This window comes from Bidens hawaiensis, unplaced genomic scaffold (genome assembly GCF_021521415.1).
Source record: "Bidens hawaiensis isolate Kalapana, Puna unplaced genomic scaffold, B.hawaiensis_p1.1 tig00010132_1, whole genome shotgun sequence".
Taxonomy (NCBI): Eukaryota; Viridiplantae; Streptophyta; class Magnoliopsida; order Asterales; family Asteraceae; genus Bidens; species Bidens hawaiensis.
In genome coordinates, this window is record NW_027491767.1 from 284,865 (window position 1) to 307,088 (window position 22,224).

The window sequence follows — 22,224 nt, forward strand, 5'->3', positions numbered from 1 at the left end:
CCAAACCGATTCGGTTTATAACCCAAACCGGCTTGGGCATAGAAACCTATATGCAGTTATGCACACCTCTACTTGCTATCAATAATGTTAGTAACATACTAATATTATTCTAAGATTTTGGTTTGGAAAACAATTTAATAGTATATAAATCATATTTTATAAATCTACTAACAATAATTAGATTTTTTGCTATCAGCATGTCAGCTCTATTTGTTTACTTTGTATGAAACCATGTTACCATATTGTTAGGACTAATCAAATACAGGGACCTTTATTTTAAACTGTTAAATCTATAAGGACCAAAATGAAACAATTAAATTCCTTCAAATCCCTATAAGTTGTCGCTATCGACAATGGTAAATGATAGGTGCATTTATTCATTTAATTAAACAAACTTCACCACTCTCCATACAACACTTTTACCAAAACCCAAGGTGTCAGTTATAATAATCTGTACAACACCAAGGGCATTCTCGTAAATCTCAAAAACCTCCATAATAACCAATTCAATTCTCTCCAAATTTTCAAAACATTTTCAGATCATATAATTCATACACACAGAGTAATTGTTTCTGTTTCTTCATATTTGTAACTTTATTATTATTATATCATAGCTTGATCTTCGTCACGCATTGTAATTAACTAATTATTATAATTCTACATTGTTTGATAATTGCGTTATAAACTTATAAGTTATGTATTATACTAGGCAAGATATTTAAGTTGTTCAGTTGTTCAAATGTTAAATTATTTTGTGATTTACTAACGTGACGTCATGTTTGTACAGTCATTCAGTAGCATTAAGAACGACGAGTTTGAATCTGCTTACGTCAGCTCTTTAGCCTTCTCCAAAGGTTTAGAAATCAGAAACTGTACGTATTATTATGAAGCAAGGGTGTAAACGAGCCAGAGCTGGAGTAGGCTCGTGCCTGGCTCGTTTTGATTGACGAGAGCTCGACCTCAGCTTGTGAGTTGTACTTTCAAGCTGAGGCTCGGCTTGAGCTTAGCCTGGGCTCGGACTATTTATTATTCATTAATCAATTTATATACCTTTTTAATTAATTTTAATATATTTTGAGGAAAACATTAAACGAGCCTAAGCTCAGCTCGAGCTCCGCATCGACTCGTTATTATTTATTAATTAATTTATATTCGTTTTTAGTTATGTTTATATATTTTGATATAAAACTTAAATGAGCCTAAGCTCAGCTCGAGCTCGTGTAGTACCTTAAACGAGCAAAAACTCGGCTTGAGCTCAGCTGTGTAGTCTAAACGAGCTTCCTATACAAGGCCTGAGCTCAATAACTAAACGAGCTTTATTTGAGGCGCGGGCCTGGCCCACGCTCGTAAAAGCTCGGCTTAGTTCGGGCTTTTTATTGATCTCAGCTCGAGTCGTTCGCGAGCAGCTTGGCGCGTTTACACCTAACTATCATACATGAACTATTTGAATTTTTGAGTTGTTCATTTTGTGGATCTATTTGTTTGTAGTTTTGCAGATTTTGGAATAAAAAGTGAACTGTGTAAACACACCTACACAAGCCTCCTGAAATTATTTACTTTTCTATATTTGTACAGTTTGTACAGGAGTTTGTTAAGGAATTAACTGTGCTGGTAAAAAAGGTGAAGGTACCAGGTATTAATTACAATCACTCTTACAGAACAGATGAGCATTATTTTTCTTTTATATCACTGACAGTTGAAACTATATAGTTGGGGGCCTGTGGCTAAATAGACAGTTATGGGCATCAATTATTCTGTCTTGTTTATATGTTTACTATATCACATTATATGTTTATTTTATTAATTTATGCGGTTTTCTATTGTAGATATCCGATTTACTGTAATGCGTTCTGATCTCGATGAGTAAAGAAATGAGTGCTGTAAAGCCGCAGAAGGGCTCAAATGCTGTCGAGATGGTGGTTGTTGCTGTTAAAGCGTCTAGGGAAATTTCAAAGACTGCTTTGGTTTGGACTTTGACTCATGTCGCGCAACCGGGACACTGCATTACACTGGTTGTTGTTATCCCTTCACTAATTTCAGGTAATTTTAGACTTATTTATGATTCTGCACCGTGTTTTGACTACTATATCGTCAAAATAAGTCATACAGTAGGACATATAAATAAACAAATCTGTCACATTTGAATTTTTTTAATACTTCAAATGCAAATTCTTAGAAACTGATGGATGTACAAAAGTTATTAACAATTGGTTGTTTTATCTATTTTAGGAAGAAAATTATGGGGTCTTCCGATATTTACCGGAGATTGTGCTAGTAGACATTGGAGGTCATATTTAGGGAAAAGTGATATAGCCGATTCTTGTTCCCAGATGATCCTTCAGCTACACAACATGTATGATCCCAATAAGGTCTGTGGTCCATACAATCCTACATATTTCATATTGGTTGGTGTTTCATAATCTGAATAATAATTAAAATATAAATTTTTTTGTTTGCCATGATATTATAAAGATAAATGTGAAGATAAAAACCGTTTCTGGATCACCGTATGGAGCAGTGGCTGCAGAGGCTAGACAAATTCAAGCTACATGGGTTGTATTGGACAAGTAATCCTCTAAACTGCAATCAATATATTATGTTGACCAATACTTTTGAAATTTGAAATAGACCATGCTGACGTGTCAATCTATTTTTTCTTGTAGAAAGCTGAAACATGAACAAAAACGATGTATGGAAGAGTTGCAATGCAACATTGTGACAATGAAGAAATCAAAGCCAAAAATTATACGCTTGAATTTAATCGGGTCACCTAAGAAACAACCCGAAGCAAATCAACCATCTCAAAGTCAACAAAATGTCAAAAAACTATCTATATTTTCCACTAAAAAACTTGTAACTCCAACTAGTAGTCCTGATGCATTAACTGCAACCGAACCTGCGACTTCATCAGTATCAAGTTCTGACCAATGTAATTCACCATTTTTCATTCCTATAATTGGTGGGTCTCAGAAATACGAATCTTTATCCATAAAGGACAACCGGGATCTCATTGACTCGGGTTCAGACTCGGAGAGTGAGCGTCTTTCTTCATCTTTTTCTAGCTTAAGGTTCCAACCATGGGCGGTTGACATTTTGACCTCAAGTTGTCAATCGCCAAGTCTGCGAACCGATGTAGAGTTTACTCAATTCAAAGGTAATGTTAGAGATGCAATATCTATGTCACGAAGCACACCTTCGGTCCCACCACCGTTGTGCTCAAAATGCCAACACAAAGCACCGGTGTTTGGAAAACCGCCAAGATGGTTCACTTATGCAGAGCTAGAGGCTGCTACTAACGGTTTTTCTCGAGATAATTTCTTGGCTGAAGGAGGATTTGGGTCTGTACACAGAGGAGTGCTGCCAGATGGACAGGCGGTTGCTGTAAAACAGCATAAATTGGCAAGTTCTCAAGGGGATCAAGAATTTTGCTCAGAAGTTGAAGTGCTGAGCTGTGCACAGCATAGGAATGTTGTTATGCTGATTGGATTTTGTATGGAAGATCGAAGGAGGCTGTTGGTTTATGAATATGTTTGCAACGGTTCGTTGGATTCTCATCTTTATGGTAATTGTTAAACTATCTTTCTTGAATAGTATGCCCTTTATATGATGCTAAGGAAGCTATAAATGTATGTGGGCTTGTGACATATGCAGGGCATGATCAGGATACATTACAGTGGTCGGCACGCCAAAAGATTGCTTTGGGAGCTGCTAGAGGCTTAAGATATCTTCATGAAGAATGCAGAGTAGGTTGCATAGTGCATCGTGACATGCGACCAAACAACATCTTGATCACTCATGATTTTGAACCTATGGTATTCCAAACTAAACTCACGCCCCTTACGCCTTCTTGTTTTGTTTAAAATATGATTCTGTTTTCATTTCAACATTTTTTAAGCAAGCAGAATTGTTCATTTGGAAATGACCAATATTAACCTTTAGTCCTTTTTAGAGTGGACTTTAAACGGTTCTGGTATTTTTGGTTGCTAGGTTGGAGACTTTGGCCTTGCAAGGTGGCAACCTGACGGAGATATAGAAGAAGAAACCAAAGTAATTGGAACATTTGGGTAAGTCTAACGAATCTTTAAAAAAAAATAAAATTATTATTCTGATTTTGTTTTAGACGATATTTATAATATTGTGAATAAGAGTTTATTTTAAAACTAGATACCTAGCTCCAGAGTATGCACAAAGCGGGCAGATCACTGAAAAAGCGGATGTATATTCATTCGGGGTCGTATTGGTGGAGCTTATAACAGGGCGAAAAGCAGTGGATCTTAAGCGGCCTAAGGGCCAACAATGCCTTGCAGAATGGGTGAGTTCTTGGTAGCTTGTTCAAATTATTAAGTGATGGAATGTGTTGTGTCAGGCTGACCCGCTAACACTTTTTGTTCATATTAACATAATTTATTAATAATGTTATTGATTGTCTGTTTTCTCCAACATTTCGCAGGCACGACCATTGTTGGAAGAAGGTCTGATTAACGAGTTAATCGACCCTCGTTTAGGAACATGCTATTCAGCTCACGAGATATACTGCATGGTGAATGCCGCTTCTCTATGCATCAAAAGGGATCCTAATTTACGACCTCGCATGTCTCAGGTACTTCCATGTTCCTTTCGACATTTATATCTGTCTTTCACACGATTAACATATATTTTCCTTAAGGTGTTACGCATGCTAGAGGGCGATATGATGAAGGGAGCCAGTTGTGTGTCGACGCCTGGATACGATATAGGCAACCGAAGTGGCAGACTACTGTTGGATCAACAACGATTCGCTGGCGGGTTGATGAATGAAAAATTGAAAGGATTCAGTAGCAAGCTCTTCACAGGCAAAGAGCTTCAGCTATATCGATACTAGATGCCTAGTATGCTCGGTAATAGTCGATATTATCTATTTATATTGATTTCTAATTGTAAAGGAGTAATTAAACATTTCTACTAGTATTTTGGTAGTTAACATGAGGTTGTGGTTGTAATTTAGATATATGTAGTATATAGTTTTCTTAAATGAAATGAAGGAATTGCCTGTGAACCCATGTTCTGTAACGGGTCGAAGCAGGAACCGGAGGGTCAGATGGTTTAAGGTATAGGTGAACAATAAACCCAAACCCGAAAAAAAAAACTCGGAATTATACCCGGGTTTTTACTATTTGAACCCGTACCCGACCTTGCCCGTAAGGTACGGATATTGTATGCATTTTAGTACCAAACCCCATACCCGGAACCTGACCCGATTTCTACTTGGTAATACCCGAAAACCGGAACCGGTTCCATACCTAAAACCGAGTTTTTCCATTACCCGAAACCGGGTTTTTCAAATACCCGATCTATATATGAAATTACCCGAAAAATACATGAAAAATACCCAACAAAAGTGCAGCCCCTTAAAAATCCAATTTATACTTGAAAAACACCCGACAAAAAGCCTGAAAAAACCTCAAAAATAGGGTTTTTTCAATACCCGAAAATACGGTATTCAAATGAACCATGGATGTTTAGGATTGGTAAACCAAGTCACAATCAATGTTTGGTTAAAGGTTATGAGGCATCCAGTTTTTTTAATCTGGTGCAGCTGGTGGACAAATGAACCAGTAGGATAATGTTGACCACCATCACACCACACCATGTGATGTCTGACAAAATGATTAAATCACTTATTGCCTTTGACTACTTGCTACCAGTTTGTCCCTTTAATGCAGTGAAACAGATGGTCCAAAATCTAACTGAACTACCAAGTTTGGAAGCTACATACAACCTGTAGGTAAACCATATCTCTGTCTCAAGGGATATTAATATCAAAATATATACTGCATGATTAAAAGCTACCATTAACAGAAGATGTCATGTAGAATATATCATCAAAAATTAATTAAATCAACAGAGGATTGAATATTGATTAGCAAACTAGTATGTGTTATTTGTCAAATAAAAATCATTGCATAGAACACATTCAAACACATTCCTTTAACACACCAGTTAGAACAAACCAGAACATTCACACACAATTAAAACAACTACACTCAATATGCCAATTTTCACAGAATATACAACAAACCAAATTTACAATTTTTAATGTATGAACATTAAATCATTACAAAGATGGGATGGACTTTGATCGTATCAGTTGTTTAAGCAAAGCCTTTTCTTCGTCAATTTGCTTTTTCTCTTGAGGATCTTTCGTTTTCACTTTTCGTTTTTCCTCCAATATCCACTTCAAGAGCTCTCGTTGCTGATCCATTGGGATCGGTTTCATCGGCTCGCTGATTGCTGGAGGTGATGTTGATACACTGTCCACTGAAGTAGGTGATACGTTGGTGGTTGTTGTGGTTGAGGAAGCTGCAGTTGCAGGCTTATCTCCTTCAGTCTTTTCCTCCTTATTTGGTCTTGTGTAAAGGTAAGCTATACAAAATCGAAGGATCGATTTCAATTTGTTTAGCTAACTAGGGGTGTGCACGGTTAGGTTTGGGTCGGTTTTGGGCTAAAGCAGAACAAAAAACCGAAACTTCAGTTTTGAAAACTGTTCAGTTTTGATTTTTCGGTTTTGTCAGTTTTGCCAATTAAGCTTGAAAATTTTGGGCCGAAATTTTTTTACAAAATAATGAATTTGGGCCGAATTTTTTTTATTGACTCAAAATAGTGAATTTGGGCCTAAATCATTTTTAAGTAATAGCTAAGTGTTATTATACATTTGGACTAAAATATTTGAGTTACATATCTATTCAATTCTTATAAATACTTAAAATAAAAAACTAACGAAGGTCCGGTTTTTTCGGTTTTTATTACATGCAAAAACATAAAAGCCAACAGTTGGTTTTTGCTTCGGTTCAGTTTTTACGGTTTCACGTATGTTAGACTAATCTTGCGTAGGTACGGGGTAATTTATCGTACTTGCAAAACCTATGGGTTTTTGAGTTAGTTTTCTTCTCGTTTAGTCTAATAACTAATAAGTATCCTTGTTGGTTTAGGCTTAGTCGGTTTATAAATAGGGCTTTGTAAACTTATTTTATCATCACAAATCAACACAAGAATCAAATTTAGACTATAGATCACTCTAATGTATACCCCTTTGCCGTCAGTACGGATTCTTTCGGTTCGGTACTGATCGGTAGGGGTTAGCAATAACCAAACCAAACCAAACCGAACCGTTAGGGGTGAGCAACAACCGAACCGAACTGAAAACCGACGAAACCGAACCGAAATGAACCGACATCAAATGAACCGAAACTCGATTATTTTCGGTGCCATCGGTTAACTGAAATAAACCGAACCATTCATATTTTCATATATTTCTAGCTTTTATACATCCACCTCCATTTCATTTACTTATATCTCTATTTCATGTATTTGTATCTCCATTTCATCTATTTATACATTAATTTAATGTATCTTTGCATCTATTTCATTTATTTCTAAGTTAAAACTTTTAGAAAGGTTTGCTTTTGGTTATTAACCGAACCGATTGATCCGATCTACTAAATCAAACTGGTAAATTGAAAACACATGCAGACAAATAGTTTTAGTTTTTTGCATATATCAACTAATTAAAACTTAAATATGTTACCTCCGATAGAAACATTCAGAGAGATGATAAGAGGCCAAAATAATTTGCTACGGCGTCGGACTGACTGCGGTGACGGTGGTGGTGGTGGCGGCGTAGCTGAAGAAGAAGCAGGTTGAGTAGCCATTAACACGCCGGTGATGTTTCTCCGGTTGAGCTGTTACGATGGTTTGATCACTTGTGGAAGAAGACTTTATTAATTATTGTGCCAGTAAATCGGTCATGATAAGCTGAGTTGACTCGATTTTGTAACCCAGCAAAATCGACCCGAGCTAGGCTCGACATGTTAGCTTGATCTTAGGCTCGTTTAACTTAAAAATTAAGCTCGAGCCTAGCTGAGTTACCTTGTTTAGTTTCGAGCTTGAAATCACACGGGCTCGACTCGTGAGCAGCCCTATGTATATGCTTAGTTATTGATTACGGGCTCCCGCTCACCAGACACAACTACCTTAATATTTTATTTGTATAGGCTTAGTTTTTTTTCAAACATCGTTGACCGTTAATTATACGGGGTGTATAGACGTATTTGAGTTGTATAATAGACATGTACCAGTCATGTAGGCGTATAGGTGGACGTATAGGGGCACATACGATGCATATAGTTCATTCACGAAGAACTATACGAGACATATAGATGGGTCAAACTGCAAGTATGACATTTCCGTACCATTGTCGTGCACATGATCTCTATTCACCTCGTATAGGCATGCATGATTCATATAGGCCTTGACAAGTTGGTGTCTACAAAAACATGCTAGTGTCTGATTACGAATTGTTCGGGTGATAAATAAATTGTTCGACATTTTTTATAGGTTTGGATATGGTTAATAGGGTTAATTAGCCTAATACTCTAGGTAAATTAGATCCTTATGAATATATATTCAGCTTGTTAAAATATTCTTAATCAAAAGTTGTTTTTCATTTAATCTATATTTATAAAGAGATTTCCTAGGGACTCCATTCGTTTTGCAAAAAAAAAAAACCCACCAATACGTCCTATATATGGCTATACGGGGCGTATAAGCCTCATACATGCCCCGTATAGCCCTATACGGGGCGTATAAAGGGTGTGGGTCCATAGCATGACCCTTTAAAAACTGTATGACATCATTACTATCGATTCGCAATCTTAAACCATCGGTTATTTTGAATCCCAAATTTCCAATTCAACCAATATCCCAGTTTGTCAAAATTGTTTCAGTAGCACAATCAGGAGCGTTTCAACCTGTGCTTACCGAATTTGCTTGACTCTTTCCATTACTATCATAAATGATTAATTTTTAATGTTATATATCATACCTACGAATAAAAGGAATACTTAATAGAATATTTTCTTCTTTAATTTATTTTATAACTCATTTCCACTTATATTTAGAAATCAAATGTCACACATCAAGAATGTGTGTTGTGATCATTGTAGTGTGTAAAGTTGAAGACCAACATAAGAGGGTGTTTGAATTCAACGTGTGCCTTGAAAGCAATTATGATATAGAAAATAACTTTAATCAAATATCTATAGTAAAACATGTAAATCCAGGAGTGAATTATATAGGGTAAATATATAGGTGATCATATATTATCATTCAATAATCAGTTTTGTGGCATGAAATTGATTATTTGAATTTAAATAATCAACAATTTTATTTAATTAAAAAACATAATTTACTTAATGATACATATGATTTTCATTCACAATATCAATTAAACAATTTAAAATACATATTTGAACATTCCTTCATACAATAAAGTCAATTAAGCTATATATTTTAATGACAAACTGACATACTCCTACCATACAAATCACATATACTGCACTTTGCATAATTAAACTATTAATAAATAGTATTATACATATAATTTTATTTTAATAACCAGATACTTTAAATGTTAACCTTTCACTTTCACATTCAACAAAATCGGTTGGGTGCTTTGGAGATTGGTACCGTGTAAACTGATCACACCCTTAATAGTTTAACACAAACAATTAAAGGAGTACACATCATCCACATGGGGTGTCATGTGGTACAAGGCTTCATGTTGGTGATTTTTGTACATAAACAAGGCTTACAAGTCGAACACTTTCTTGTATTACAAGTCAAAATTGATAACCAGCTTAGTGAGTAGGTTATAATTTATAAGCTAGAAAGAGTCATAATATTAAAGTTGAGGTTAAGACTGGATCCACAACTCAAAGCCCTGACAGCAGGAGGATTTCACAATCCTATGCATCACATGTTTAGCCGACTCATTTACAACAATAGAGTTTGATATAATGATGTCATATAACATAGGTTGCTTCAAGCCTTAACTATTATGAGTAATACATTAAAACAAGTTAGAAGTTCACATATGATTAAATAGATGGATATGAGTTAACATTTAGAACAAGTTGTTTTTAGATTCGTGCTCAGATCCAGAACCATATATCTTCAATTACAACAACCAGTCAACCAAAGAAATTTATATTTCAATTTCATTAAAATTTAACGAATCATGTGGTTGTATCATTTCCTTGGATTCATTCCCAATGTTGCGACACCCATGCAATAACCATAAGCACATAACCATTTGGTAGTTCTCTTATTTTTCCTACATGTTGGTAGTTATTTTTCTACGTGTTAGTAGTTGTGGTTACGCGTTATTGAATTTAGTTCAAAGTCACATAATGCACATTTACACAATCCATTATAATTAAGGCAGTGAGAAAACAAAAATGTGACGTAACTGTCTGTGTATTACAATTTACAATCAAAACATCAAATTCAAGTGTATTATGTCATTTTCATATTCCTCGACATATTCCTAACGTTTTTTTAGTTATGATAGCATTTCCATATGACGATATGAATTATTAAGAGAAACTTTTCAGTTGTCTCTTTTTATTCTATTTTAAACCGATTCTATACATAACACTAATGCACCCTTGATTTTATACAACTTATATGACATAAAAACACCAAAAGTAAATCTATTTCCAAAATTGTTTATTTTTCATACTTAAAAAATGTAATTTCCAAAAACAAAAAATCACATCATATCTTTACCCTGCTACAACTTTTATAGCAAAAATGTCCTTGTATTTAAAAAGCAGCCACAAAGCACTCATTTTTCCCCAAAATTTTCACACTCTTCCACCCTTTATTTACTGTCATCAAGTAAAGATAGAAGAAGACACTTGACAACAATTCATTTTTATAATTTATATATTTTTTATTGTGTATAAACTCCATTAATAGAACACAGCTGTAGTGTGTGTGAGAGTGTGTTTCCTGGTATCTTTCTTTATTCCAAAATATATAAAAAGAAAAAAGAATAGAATAAAGTGGAGGGAACTTGCTGCCAAGGGAAAGAATATTAATATTAGTAACCAGAGGAAAAAATGCAGTTTGCTGAGTGTGGTTTTTGTTTCAAGAAAATGCAAACTTTTAGGATATTATTATTGTTGGTGGTTTCATTGAGTTTATGGGTTTGTTTCTGTACTGCATCTGTTGCTTATGACCATAGAGCAATCTCCATTAATGGCAGAGGAAAGATTCTTATTTCTGGATCCATTCATTACCCAAGAAGCACACCTGAGGTACAGTACAACTTATCAATGCACACACTTGAGTTTTTCATCAAGAAATGTTAATGGGATTTCAAGATTATTATTATTATTTAATAAAAATTGTATATTTTTGATGTTTCAGTACAACCCATCAATGCACTTCATGGGTTCTTGTGTTTTTAAGTTCTTAGAGTGTTTTTCATCAAGAAATGCTAATGGGGTTTCAAGAATATATTTATTTTTTTAATAAAAATTGTATCTTTTTGATGTTTCAGTACAACCCATCAATGCACTTTATGGGTTATTGCATTTTTTGATTTTTTGAGTGTTTTTCATCAAGACATGTTAATGGGGGTTGCAAGATTATGTTTCTTTTTACATAAAAATTGTATCTTTTTGATGTTTCAGTACAACCCATCAATGCACTTAATGGGTTGTTGTATTTTTTAATTTCTTGAGTGTTTTTCACCAAGAAATGTGAATGGGGTTTCAAGATTATATTTTTTTGTTAATAAAAGTTTTCTTTTTTATGTTTCAGATGTGGCCAGATCTCATTCAGAAGGCTAAAGAAGGAGGTCTTGATGTGATTCAAACATATGTTTTCTGGAATGGACATGAACCACAACCTGGTAAGGTAAGTATTTTGGTTTTCTTTTAAAGGCGTTTCTTTAAGGGAAAGTTATTATTATTTTTTATTAACTTTCCTGTTTTTTCAGTATTATTTTGAAGACAGGTATGATCTGGTTAAGTTTATTAAGCTAATTAAGGAAGCTGGACTCTATGTTCATCTCAGAATAGGCCCATATGCTTGTGCTGAATGGAACTTTGGGTATGAATTATTTACAAATTTCATTACAAAAAAAATTAAAAAATAGAAAATTACCAATATGCCATTGTGTTTTCAGGGGATTTCCTGTTTGGTTGAAATATGTGCCAGGAATTAGTTTTAGAACAGATAATGCTCCTTTCAAGGTCTCATTCTCAAATTTCAATAAAATTATTTATTTATTTTTACTAGTTTTATGTCATGTTAATTTGGTTTATGCATTTTAGGCTGCCATGGAAAAATTCACAAGGCAAATAGTGAGCATGATGAAATCAGAAGGCTTGTATGAGAATCAAGGCGGTCCAATTATTTTATCTCAGGTGGTCAGAATCACTTACTCTGTTTTTGTTATACGTTGATCAACTGGTCAAACGGGTCGTCTGGACAGCCCATAATATATTTTTTCTCTTTTTTGAAGTCTAAAACTATTTAGTGTAAATCCAATATTAATAACTTGTAGCTATTCCCTACCATTTTACTAGTATTTACAAACGAATAAAATATAAAATCAGCCCGTTTTTGGTCAAAGGGGTCAAAGTTGCTCATGTAGTGCTTAATTTGGCCGTTTTGACCCGTTTCCTTTGTAGCTATTTCCTATCTGTCAGAAATAAAATGTAACCAAAATCGACCCATTTTACATAAACGGGCCAAAATCACCAGCACTAGCAACTAGCATGATGAGTCTTGACTGTGACAGATTGAGAACGAATACGGGCCAATGGAGTATGAACTTGGAGCACCAGCCCGAGCCTATTCAAAATGGGCTGCTGATATGGCGGTGGGTCTAGAAACCGGTGTCCCATGGATCATGTGCAAGCAAGATGATGCCCCTGATCCCATTGTAAGTCCATGTTCATGTTAATGTTCCTTTTTGTCATTTTGTTCACCTTATTATTGACTCTTTGCATTCTTTTATTCCCCTAATGTCATCATTGGATTCTTTATCCAGTGTACATGGCTACCTTTTACATTGCCACCCCAATATAATATTTACCAAAGTTTTTTGTTATTCATGTTTACAAGAAAGTAAATCTTGCTTTTGGTATTCACAGATTAATACATGCAATGGTTTTTACTGTGATTACTTCACTCCCAATAAATATGACAAACCGAAAATGTGGACCGAAGCGTGGTCAGGATGGTAATATTATTATATTTATTTTTCAACTTTTATTCAATACTATTATAGTATTATTTACAATTTTCCACTTTTTTATTTTTTTTATTTTTTTATTAAATTCTTCTTTTTTTAATGTAGGTTCACTGAGTTTGGTGGAGCAGTTCCTTATAGACCAGCTGAAGAGTTGGCATATTCCGTTGCTAAATTTATTCCAACAGGCGGATCGTTTATTAATTATTATATGGTAACTAAAATGTTTTGTTTTATTTTATATTTTCTTAACAACCATCTATTCATAATGTGAACTAATATTTTTTCTTGTATTTTGACAGTACCACGGGGGAACCAATTTTGGTAGAACTGCGGGTGGCCCGTTTATCGCCACAAGCTATGACTATGATGCCCCTTTGGATGAATATGGTACATTCCAAGTTTATTAATTTTGATTTTGATATAAATTAGTTAAAATTTGACACATCATTTAGGAAGGCATCATGTCACTTAATGTAACGGTCTTATGTTTCTTTAACATTTTGAAATATTAACTCACAAATGTATGTTATTCGATATGCAGGACTAAAAAGGGAAGCTAAATGGGGACACTTGAAAGATCTGCACAGAGCAATAAAACTATGCGAGCCTGTTTTAGTAAACGGGGACCCGTCTGTTATCTCACTTGGAAACTATCAAAAGGTCTGATCTTTTTTCATCCTGTTAGCTCATAACCAATCTTTTTCAATTTCCAAGTGCGCTCGCGCCTTATATTAATCGCTTTCTTTGCAGGCATATGTTTACAAGAACAAAACCGGAGGCTGTGCTGCGTTTCTTGCAAATGATGACAAATCTGATTTTGCAAACGTTAATTTTCAAAATCAGCATTACAATCTGCCTCCATGGTCTGTCAGCATATTACCTGATTGCAAGACCACTGTTTATAATACTGCAAGGGTGAGAAATATATATTAAAAGATTCAGATTATGTGATTTTTAAAAGTCAATATAATACGTTTTTAGCGTATTAATTTTTGCTCAAAGTAATTATCATCATGAATTTTAAAAATTCTTTGAAAAATTAGTTTGATACACGCTACCATAAAAATGGTTATATATGTAATATAAACATTTTACGTGTACAATGTATTAGTAAAATTTTTTTGTAAGATTTAGATATAACAAATGTTTCAATTCTCTTTGCTACCAAATAATTTATAGATACCTATTTAATATTGAATACCTGTAACAATATAAACAGGTAGGTGCTCAGACCACAATGATGAGGATGACTCGTGAGTCGACAGGATTCGCATGGCAATCGTACAATGATGAAACAGAATATTATGATGATGATACGTTTGGAACCGTTGGATTATTGGAGCAGTTAAATGTAACTAGAGATGCTTCTGATTACTTGTGGTACATGACTGAGTAAGTGGACCAAGATCTCTATATGCATAATGTTTAAATCAATAATTTTATTTTAAAAAGTTTATTAATTTATGGATTTCAACTGTGAATCAGTGTTAAAATCGACGCCAATGAAGGGTTCTTAATAAGAGGGAAACAACCGACACTAACCGTCTTCTCTGCTGGTCACTCTTTGCATGTTTTCATCAACGGTCAATTATCAGGTGCCAAACACTATATTATAAAACATTTTTGAGTCGTTTAGATAAATGAGTTAAACGGGTTGTTTTTAGAGTTAAATGACTAAGTCATATTATTTTTCTAGAAATCTTTACTTTATCTGTTTTCAACAGGGACTGTTTATGGAAGTCTTGAAAATCCGAAAATAACTTTCAAAAATGCTGTTAATTTACGAGCGGGCCTTAACAAAATTTCACTGTTAAGCATTGCTGTTAGTCTTCCGGTATGTTCTATCTCAAAAACATTTGTGATCATGAAATGTATAAGGAAATCTTGAAACTTATGTTTATTTATCTGTCAGAATATCGGCCCGCATTTCGAGATGTGGAACGCTGGCGTTCTTGGACCCGTTAGTCTTTCTGGTCTAAACGAAGGAAGGAAGGACTTATCTTGGCAAAAATGGTCTTACAAGGTCAGTTTCTGTATATTGATATATTAAGAGGCAAAGTCGACGTGGGGGTTTGCGAGTTGACCCGGTTGTTTTTTTTTTATCATACGAGTTTTTGAGTCGGTTTTCTCTTGTAATTATTTTTTTCTATCATAACCCGTTTAACCTGTTTATAATTTATACATTTGAAAAAAAATGTTTTTAAGTCAGAACTCATACTTTTATAATGTGTTCAGGTCGGGCTTAAAGGCGAAATTTTAAGTCTTCACTCACTCAGTGGAAGTACATCAGTGGAATGGGTTCAAGGTTCATATGTTGCTCAAAAACAACCGTTAACGTGGTACAAGGTAGATATGATCACAATCAAATATTCACAAACTATAACTTCTACTTGAAAAATATAATTTCTTAGCTCTTTTTTTCCATTTTTAGACGGTTTTTGATGCTCCTGCGGGAGATGAACCTTTGGCATTAGACATGAACAGCATGGGTAAAGGTCAAATATGGGTCAACGGTGAAAGCATCGGACGGTACTGGCCGGCATACAAGGCTACCGGCGGCCCTTGTACCACTTGTAATTACACTGGTTATTATGATGAGAAGAAATGCCTGAGCAACTGCGGAGAGGCGTCTCAGAGATGGTGCGAAAGTTTCTCATATTACAACTAATTTTTTCTACGTTTCGATATAAATTTTATTGAAACCGAGTTGTATTCAAACTAACATACTATTTAGTCCCACGATATAAAAAGATACGTTACCTTGAGTACAATTTGGTTTTCAGGGAAATTTATGTCGAAATTTAGACAAAAAAAATGCTTTTGATCTTGATCATCTTTCAACTTGTTTCAGGTATCACGTACCTCGATCATGGTTAAAGCCTAGAGGGAACTTGTTGGTTGTTTTTGAAGAACTCGGTGGAATACCGTATGGGATATCGTTAGTGAAGCGTGTAATGTACAGTGCGTGTGCTGATATCTTCGAGTGGCAGCCATCGTTGAGGAACTATCAGATGCAAGCTTCGGGTCAAGCCACGAAACCGTTGAGGCCAAAAGCCCACCTTTCGTGTAATCCTAATCAAAAGATTTCTGCTGTTAAGTTTGCTAGCTTTGGCACGCCTCAAGGCGGTTGTGGTAGCTTCCGGGAAGGTAGCTGCCATGCGCATAACTCATACGACGTCTTCAACAAGGTATGCTTGCTAGTTTTAGTGAATTTCTTGATTTGTATCTATAAGTTTCAACTCCAAAGATCAAGATCTATTGTTTTGGGATCATGGTCCACCAAATGTTTCAAAGATGCATGATTTTGCAAATTTCTAGATCAAGATCTATACTTTTTCAAGTTTCTTGAAAAATATCTATAGGTTTGCAGTTATGTTCCATCAAATTTCTTAATCAAGATTCAAAATATGTAATTTTGGTAATTTCTTGGTCCTTACCTTTTAATTTTGCAAATTTTTAATCAAGCTCTATAATTTTGCAAGTTTCTTGATCAAGATCTTTAGTTTTGGCATCGTGGTCAAGGGCGAAGCTTAGTGAGGGCCAGGGCGCAACCCCCCTCGTTTTTGCGCAATCGTGTAAATTTATCCATTTTTCGCCCGGAAATTGTTTACGTAGTGTAGATTTACCCGTTTTCGAATGAAAACTTGATCCCCCCCCCCCCTCGTCGTTTATGACTTTAAATACATTTTGAGCCCCCTCCCCCCCCCCCCCAACGAACTCGTCCAAGTTTTGCCACTGATCATGGTCTTGAGACTTTCTTGATCAAGTTCTATCCTTTTGCAAATTTTGTGATCAAGTTCTATCCTTTTACAAATTTCTTGATCAAGCTCTATACTTTAGCCAATTTCTTGATCAAGCTCTATACTTTTACAAATTACTTGATCAAGTTCAATACTTTGCAAATTTTATGATCAAGATCTACATTTTTGCATGTATCTCGATCAAGATCTCAAAATTGTGCAAATTTATTGATCAAGATCTATAGTTTTGTCATCATTGTCGATTTGTCCCACAAATTACTTGATTAAGATATATATTTCTCTTACAAATTCGACATCTTTTGCAGGTTTGCGTTGGCCAACAATCTTGTGCAGTACCCGTAAATCCAGATATATTCGGAGGCGATCCATGCCCGGGTGTAATGAAGAAACTATCTGTGGAGGTCATTTGTAGCTGACCAATTGTCAGCTTGAATCAAATCTAATTCTAATATTTTTACGCCCTGCTTGCGGTGCGCACATATAATGTATATATGTGTGAACCCTTGGGTGGGCAAAAGTAAAATTGCACTAATTTTGACGTTATTTTACTAATCACGTGAAAATAACGTTAAAAGTGGCGGAAGGTTAATCAGGCATCATGTGGTGGCGTTGATAGCCGAAAGACAAGGGCACATGCACCAATCAGCCGGTGTCCCGATGATTGAGTGTTATGTGTCTTATGTCCAAGGCTTGATTCAAAACTACTATCGAGCCGGGGGTCTCACCGGAAGCAGCCTCTCTATCCCTATGGGATAGAGGTAAGGCTGTCTACATCTTACCCTCCTCAGACCCTACCATAGCATTGCTATTGGTGGGATATACTGAGTACGATGATGATGATGATGATGATGACATGTCTTCAGAAAAAAAAAGAAGTGTTTTGAAGATATGTGCTTTTGAGAAAGGTGAAGTTGTAGAAATATGCAATGCAACACACCATTTTGGTCCAAAGGCATAGATTTGAAGATTGGTGTATATATTTATATTATATTATTATTATATGTAACATGAAAGTAAACACTTTCATGAATGTTTTCCGAAAAGACCTTGTTTTATGAGTGTCATATTTATTAACAAAGTTTCCAAATTGACAACAAGACCTTATAGTTGATGTTCTTTTTTTTTATTTCGTATCTTCCAACTGAAGTTTAAACTCAAATTATTCTGTACACAAATTTATTTAAAATATATTAAAAAAAGTTAATTACAACCACATTTTGTATTCAAAACTCATACAATGGAGAAGAAACATAATCTGGCCTAATGAATACTAATAAGTAATAACAACACTTTGGCTAGGAATTGATTTACTTTGACTATGACTATGAAAAACATATTCAAAGCATACAATTAACGCAGGAATTGGGTGTCTTTAATAACATACGTGTGTGTAAAAGATGAGTTTCGAGCAAAAGCACAAATTTAATATATATTATTATATTTCTTTAATAAAACAAAAAAAAATTCTTGATTAATATATACCATTGTATGCAAATTGTAGTTTCAACGTACCGTGAATCTTAAAAGTTCGAAACCATAATCTAGACTTCAAAAGAAATAACATTTACGATCTGCATGTTTTTACGGTCAAAACAAAACAAAGCATATCAAAATCACTGAAGAAAATCCACCAATTGAAATTTGACATCAAATGTAAGAATTTATACTTGAGAATAAGACAAACAGCCTCCACAACATCCAACTTGTTTTATGTTTTCATCCACATTCCGTAATTTGACACAAATAAAAGTTACAAATTTAATTTTAGTTTACCAGTTCCATATCATATTTGTTTAATTTTTCATTATATTAAATATTAAAATATTAATTAATTACATAATAATAATAATAATATTTTTGTCACATGTAAGACCATGTGTAGTAGGCGAGAAGGGGCGATTTCTTTGGTGAACACCGCCCCCAGGCTACGAGAAATATTTGTCGCTCTTCCTTTCTTTCCTTTTATTATTATTATTATTATATTATAATGTGTGTGATATGTATAGGGGTTCCAATACCACTACACTCTTAAAATAAAAACTCACATTTTACTGACTGGACATCACATGACACAAAACGCCATATTTTATAGTTCATCCACTGCAAATCGTCTAACGGAAAAAAATGCAATAAAGTGAAGATAAGCTTAAAAGGAAAAGGTTGGTTGTATTTCCACCATGTATAGTACAAATTAAAGTGATAATATAAATAAATAATAATTATAATAAGAGTAAAAATAATAATATAATAATAATAATCAAAGTTTGAAAACAACGCTTGAGTCTTGAAACACTTTCCTTTCCAGTTTCCACCATTTTCTCATTTCCATAACAGAAAATATAAAAATAAATAAGTAAATATCTTCAACCTCCGGTCACCACCACCACCGCCGCCGTTGCCGGAGCTACGAATGACTACTCGTTGCTCTTAACTTACTGAATTCAATTCCACCAATGATATTATTATTCCACCCTAATCACCTTCTTATGCTTCCATTACTCCTCTTAATTATAATAATAATATTAATAATATCCTTCATCTCTTTCTCTCTCTGCACCAGACGCCGCCTTCATTCACCGTCACCGTCACCGTCACCGATCACTGACATTGTCCGTACAGTTAATAATTATGAGACGGAGAAGAGTGAACATACGGATGGTGAGTGTTAGAGGAAGAGGAATAATAAGAAGAAGAAGAAAAGAACAAAGAAGAAGCCGGTTTCCGATTGCGAGGATTCGGTGAAAATTGAAAAAGAGAATGATGAATTGTTTGATGGAATTGGAAATGAGAAAGAGGATAAGAATAAGAAAGAGAAAGAGGATGATAAGGATTCAGTGAGTTTGTATCCGTTTACTTCGGCTTCGAGTGCGATGCAGAGGAGGATTAAGCAGCAGTATGATCAGCTTGTTCAGTCTCATGGCTCCAATGGATTAACTCTCCTTCAGGTTTATTTACTTATTTATTTATGTCTATATTTGTGTAAATTGTAATGTTATATTTAGCATTGTAGAACTCGCTAGTCAGGTGGTGGGTAAGGACTATCGATTAATCGGAATGAATTTTATATGTAATTTTTCAACTATATATATATATACACACACACTCACACTTTTTATATATAAAATTTTCAATTCTAACTGATTTTGACCAAATAGTGATTAATCAGCAACTAGTCAGTGGGTACCGCCAGGGGGGGGGGACAAATTTTCTTTAGAAGTGTTATATTTAGCATTGTAGAACTCACTAGTCAGGTGGTGAGGTAGGGACTAGCGATAATCAGAATGGATTTGATATGTAATTTTTTTAAATATACATATATATATATACCAAGTTTTATATTAAAAATATTCAATTCTGACCGTAGTGATTAATCAACAACTAGTCGGTGGGGTACTGACTATTAATCGGTGCATAGTCTGGATTTATACAACCATGGTTGGTGTGTGTGAATACAATTTTTTTTAGAAGTAGGTGATTTGTAGAAAACCGAGGTGTTTCCAGGTGGGCGTTGGAAAACTAACCAAATCTAGGTAGTCTGCTGTTTCAAGTAGCGAACTTGAAATAAAGTTGAAGTCCGCTACTTGGAGTAGCGGACTTGAAAGAAACTTGAAGTCCGCTGCTTGAGACAGTGGACTACCTAGATTTGCTTAGTTTTCCAATGCCCACCTGGAAACACCTTGGTTTTCTACAAACTACCTACTTCTAAAATAAATTCGTGCAATAGTTTCAGTTTTTTATTGGCTTATTAGTTGATTAAGTGTTGCAGGAAACAGAATGGCATGTTGAAATAGTGATGTTTTATGTTAAGTTGTTAACAAATACCGATGTCCGTCTTTTTGTTATTTGACAAGAATCGGTTATGACTCTGATTTTGGTTAAAAAAATAGCTATAGGTTTTGAGAAAATGTTCACTATTTGCATTCATTAGAGCGGTTCACTCGTTTTGTTACTTTAAACGATCTTCTTGATTTTTAAGTTTTCAACAAAATCTTAATTTATTTTGGCATTACATGGCAGGTAAGTAAAATAGAGCTCGTAAATCATATTTTTAAAAGTGTGCATTTAATTTTCGTTATAGTGACTAGGAGCCAAATATTAGGAAACATGGATGCAAAGAGAAAGTACAATTTTATAACAAATATGATTAAACTTTCAGTTTAATTTGCAGCTGCCAATAGTGGTATTACATTTATGCATGAATTCTTTTTATCACTTTACCAATATAGCCCTGGTCCAAAAAAATGCCAAATTTAGGCCAACAAATGAACACAAATTGTTTAGAGATACTTTAAAACAGACAAGATTGGTTAATAAAAGGTAGTACACTTTTATCGATAGTTATTAAAATCCGAGAATCTTTTTGTTTCGAAGTTATTGTTTTGATAGTAAGTTTGTTTCGTTTACTTGGCCAAAAGAACTAAGAAATAGGATTTTATGTTGTACATATAAAGTTAAAACATTTGAATTATACGTGCAGGTTAGTCAGTTCGTGAACTGCTTGATTGAAGCAAGAACTGAGCTAAAGCACAAGTATGTAATAAGTTTAAATACATATTGCAGTCCAGTAGTATAAAATATAAAAATTTATGTAGTTAAAAGATATTTAAGTAGAATGAGGTTTTAACAGTTGGTTTTGTTATCAACCAGATCTGAGGTCATCCATAGAAAGTTTACGATTACAAAAGCTTTATTATTTAAGGCAGACAGGTCTTCATTTGATCGATTGCGCCAACAGGTTAGTAACAAAAGTTATTAATATAATTTGGTCTTAAATATTGTAAATTCCATTTTGGTAGTAATTAGTCATCTGCAGATATACAAGTTAGAGTTAGAACAAAAGAGGCTAGAAGAGGATGCACTTGTATATAACTGGCTTCAACAACAACTTAAGCTTTCACCAGCTTACAAGAAGGTAAATTGTGCACTAATTTGCATTATATTTACTTCTCTTATAAGATTTTGATTAATAAATTAATATACAAGTAGAGGCTAATTTGTAATGTTTGAGAATTTTGATATATGATAATAAAGTTTCTCCCATTTGGATTCTATGTAAACGTTTGCTAGAGCATATCTAACCCAACACACATTTGACTTTGACTCGTTGTGTAGATGCTAGAAGTTGGTGCTTCCATGGAGTCAAAGGCAAAAGCTATTAAAGCAACAGAAGACAGTGACTTAGGTATATTTGATATTTCTTTTGAGGAGCTATTAGCTCAAGAGAAAAAAGATTCTTTCTGGCAAAAGAAGGTGAAACCGAAATCCGGGTCGGGTTGATGGCTGGCAAATAGAATTGAAGCCCAGATATGCATTTCAGGCTTTATTTTTTTGTAACTTTTTGTTGCTTTTTGTGGGTTATTTTATAGATTATACTGA

At 34.4% G+C, this 22,224-nt stretch overlaps 4 protein-coding genes across 4 annotated transcripts; 3 read left to right on the plus strand and 1 right to left on the minus strand.

The window, feature by feature from the left end:
• The first annotated feature begins 741 nt into the window (after nucleotides 1–741).
• On the plus strand, nucleotides 742–5,061 carry LOC143534362 (inactive protein kinase SELMODRAFT_444075-like). The gene is made up of 10 exons (XM_077028866.1): nucleotides 742–854; nucleotides 1,489–2,040; nucleotides 2,230–2,369; nucleotides 2,473–2,567; nucleotides 2,664–3,562; nucleotides 3,652–3,812; nucleotides 3,988–4,064; nucleotides 4,165–4,312; nucleotides 4,451–4,600; nucleotides 4,667–5,061. Exons 2-10 carry the CDS (start codon nucleotides 1,860–1,862, stop codon nucleotides 4,859–4,861), a joined length of 2,046 nt encoding a protein of 681 aa, XP_076884981.1. The 5' UTR covers nucleotides 742–854; nucleotides 1,489–1,859; the 3' UTR covers nucleotides 4,862–5,061.
• A 769-nt stretch (nucleotides 5,062–5,830) lies between these two features.
• LOC143534363 (uncharacterized) lies at nucleotides 5,831–7,768 on the minus strand. Its single transcript, XM_077028867.1, has 2 exons — nucleotides 7,565–7,768; nucleotides 5,831–6,402 (listed from the first exon to the last, which is right to left on the minus strand). Exons 1-2 carry the CDS (start codon nucleotides 7,686–7,688, stop codon nucleotides 6,095–6,097), a joined length of 432 nt encoding a protein of 143 aa, XP_076884982.1. The 5' UTR covers nucleotides 7,689–7,768; the 3' UTR covers nucleotides 5,831–6,094.
• A 3,000-nt stretch (nucleotides 7,769–10,768) lies between these two features.
• On the plus strand, nucleotides 10,769–17,298 carry LOC143534361 (beta-galactosidase-like). The gene is made up of 19 exons (XM_077028865.1): nucleotides 10,769–11,138; nucleotides 11,647–11,742; nucleotides 11,825–11,937; nucleotides 12,014–12,080; nucleotides 12,162–12,254; nucleotides 12,632–12,775; nucleotides 12,987–13,075; nucleotides 13,193–13,298; nucleotides 13,387–13,474; nucleotides 13,629–13,747; nucleotides 13,838–14,002; nucleotides 14,307–14,479; nucleotides 14,573–14,682; nucleotides 14,812–14,921; nucleotides 15,000–15,110; nucleotides 15,323–15,433; nucleotides 15,519–15,727; nucleotides 15,939–16,275; nucleotides 17,154–17,298. The coding sequence occupies exons 1-19, from the start codon at nucleotides 10,941–10,943 to the stop codon at nucleotides 17,262–17,264; spliced, it is 2,550 nt and encodes an 849-aa protein (XP_076884980.1). The 5' UTR covers nucleotides 10,769–10,940; the 3' UTR covers nucleotides 17,265–17,298.
• A 1,424-nt stretch (nucleotides 17,299–18,722) lies between these two features.
• LOC143534340 (uncharacterized) lies at nucleotides 18,723–22,197 on the plus strand. Its single transcript, XM_077028847.1, has 6 exons — nucleotides 18,723–18,755; nucleotides 19,518–19,793; nucleotides 21,326–21,378; nucleotides 21,496–21,583; nucleotides 21,662–21,760; nucleotides 21,961–22,197. The coding sequence occupies exons 1-6, from the start codon at nucleotides 18,723–18,725 to the stop codon at nucleotides 22,123–22,125; spliced, it is 714 nt and encodes a 237-aa protein (XP_076884962.1). The 3' UTR covers nucleotides 22,126–22,197.
• Nucleotides 22,198–22,224: the final 27 nt, after the last annotated feature.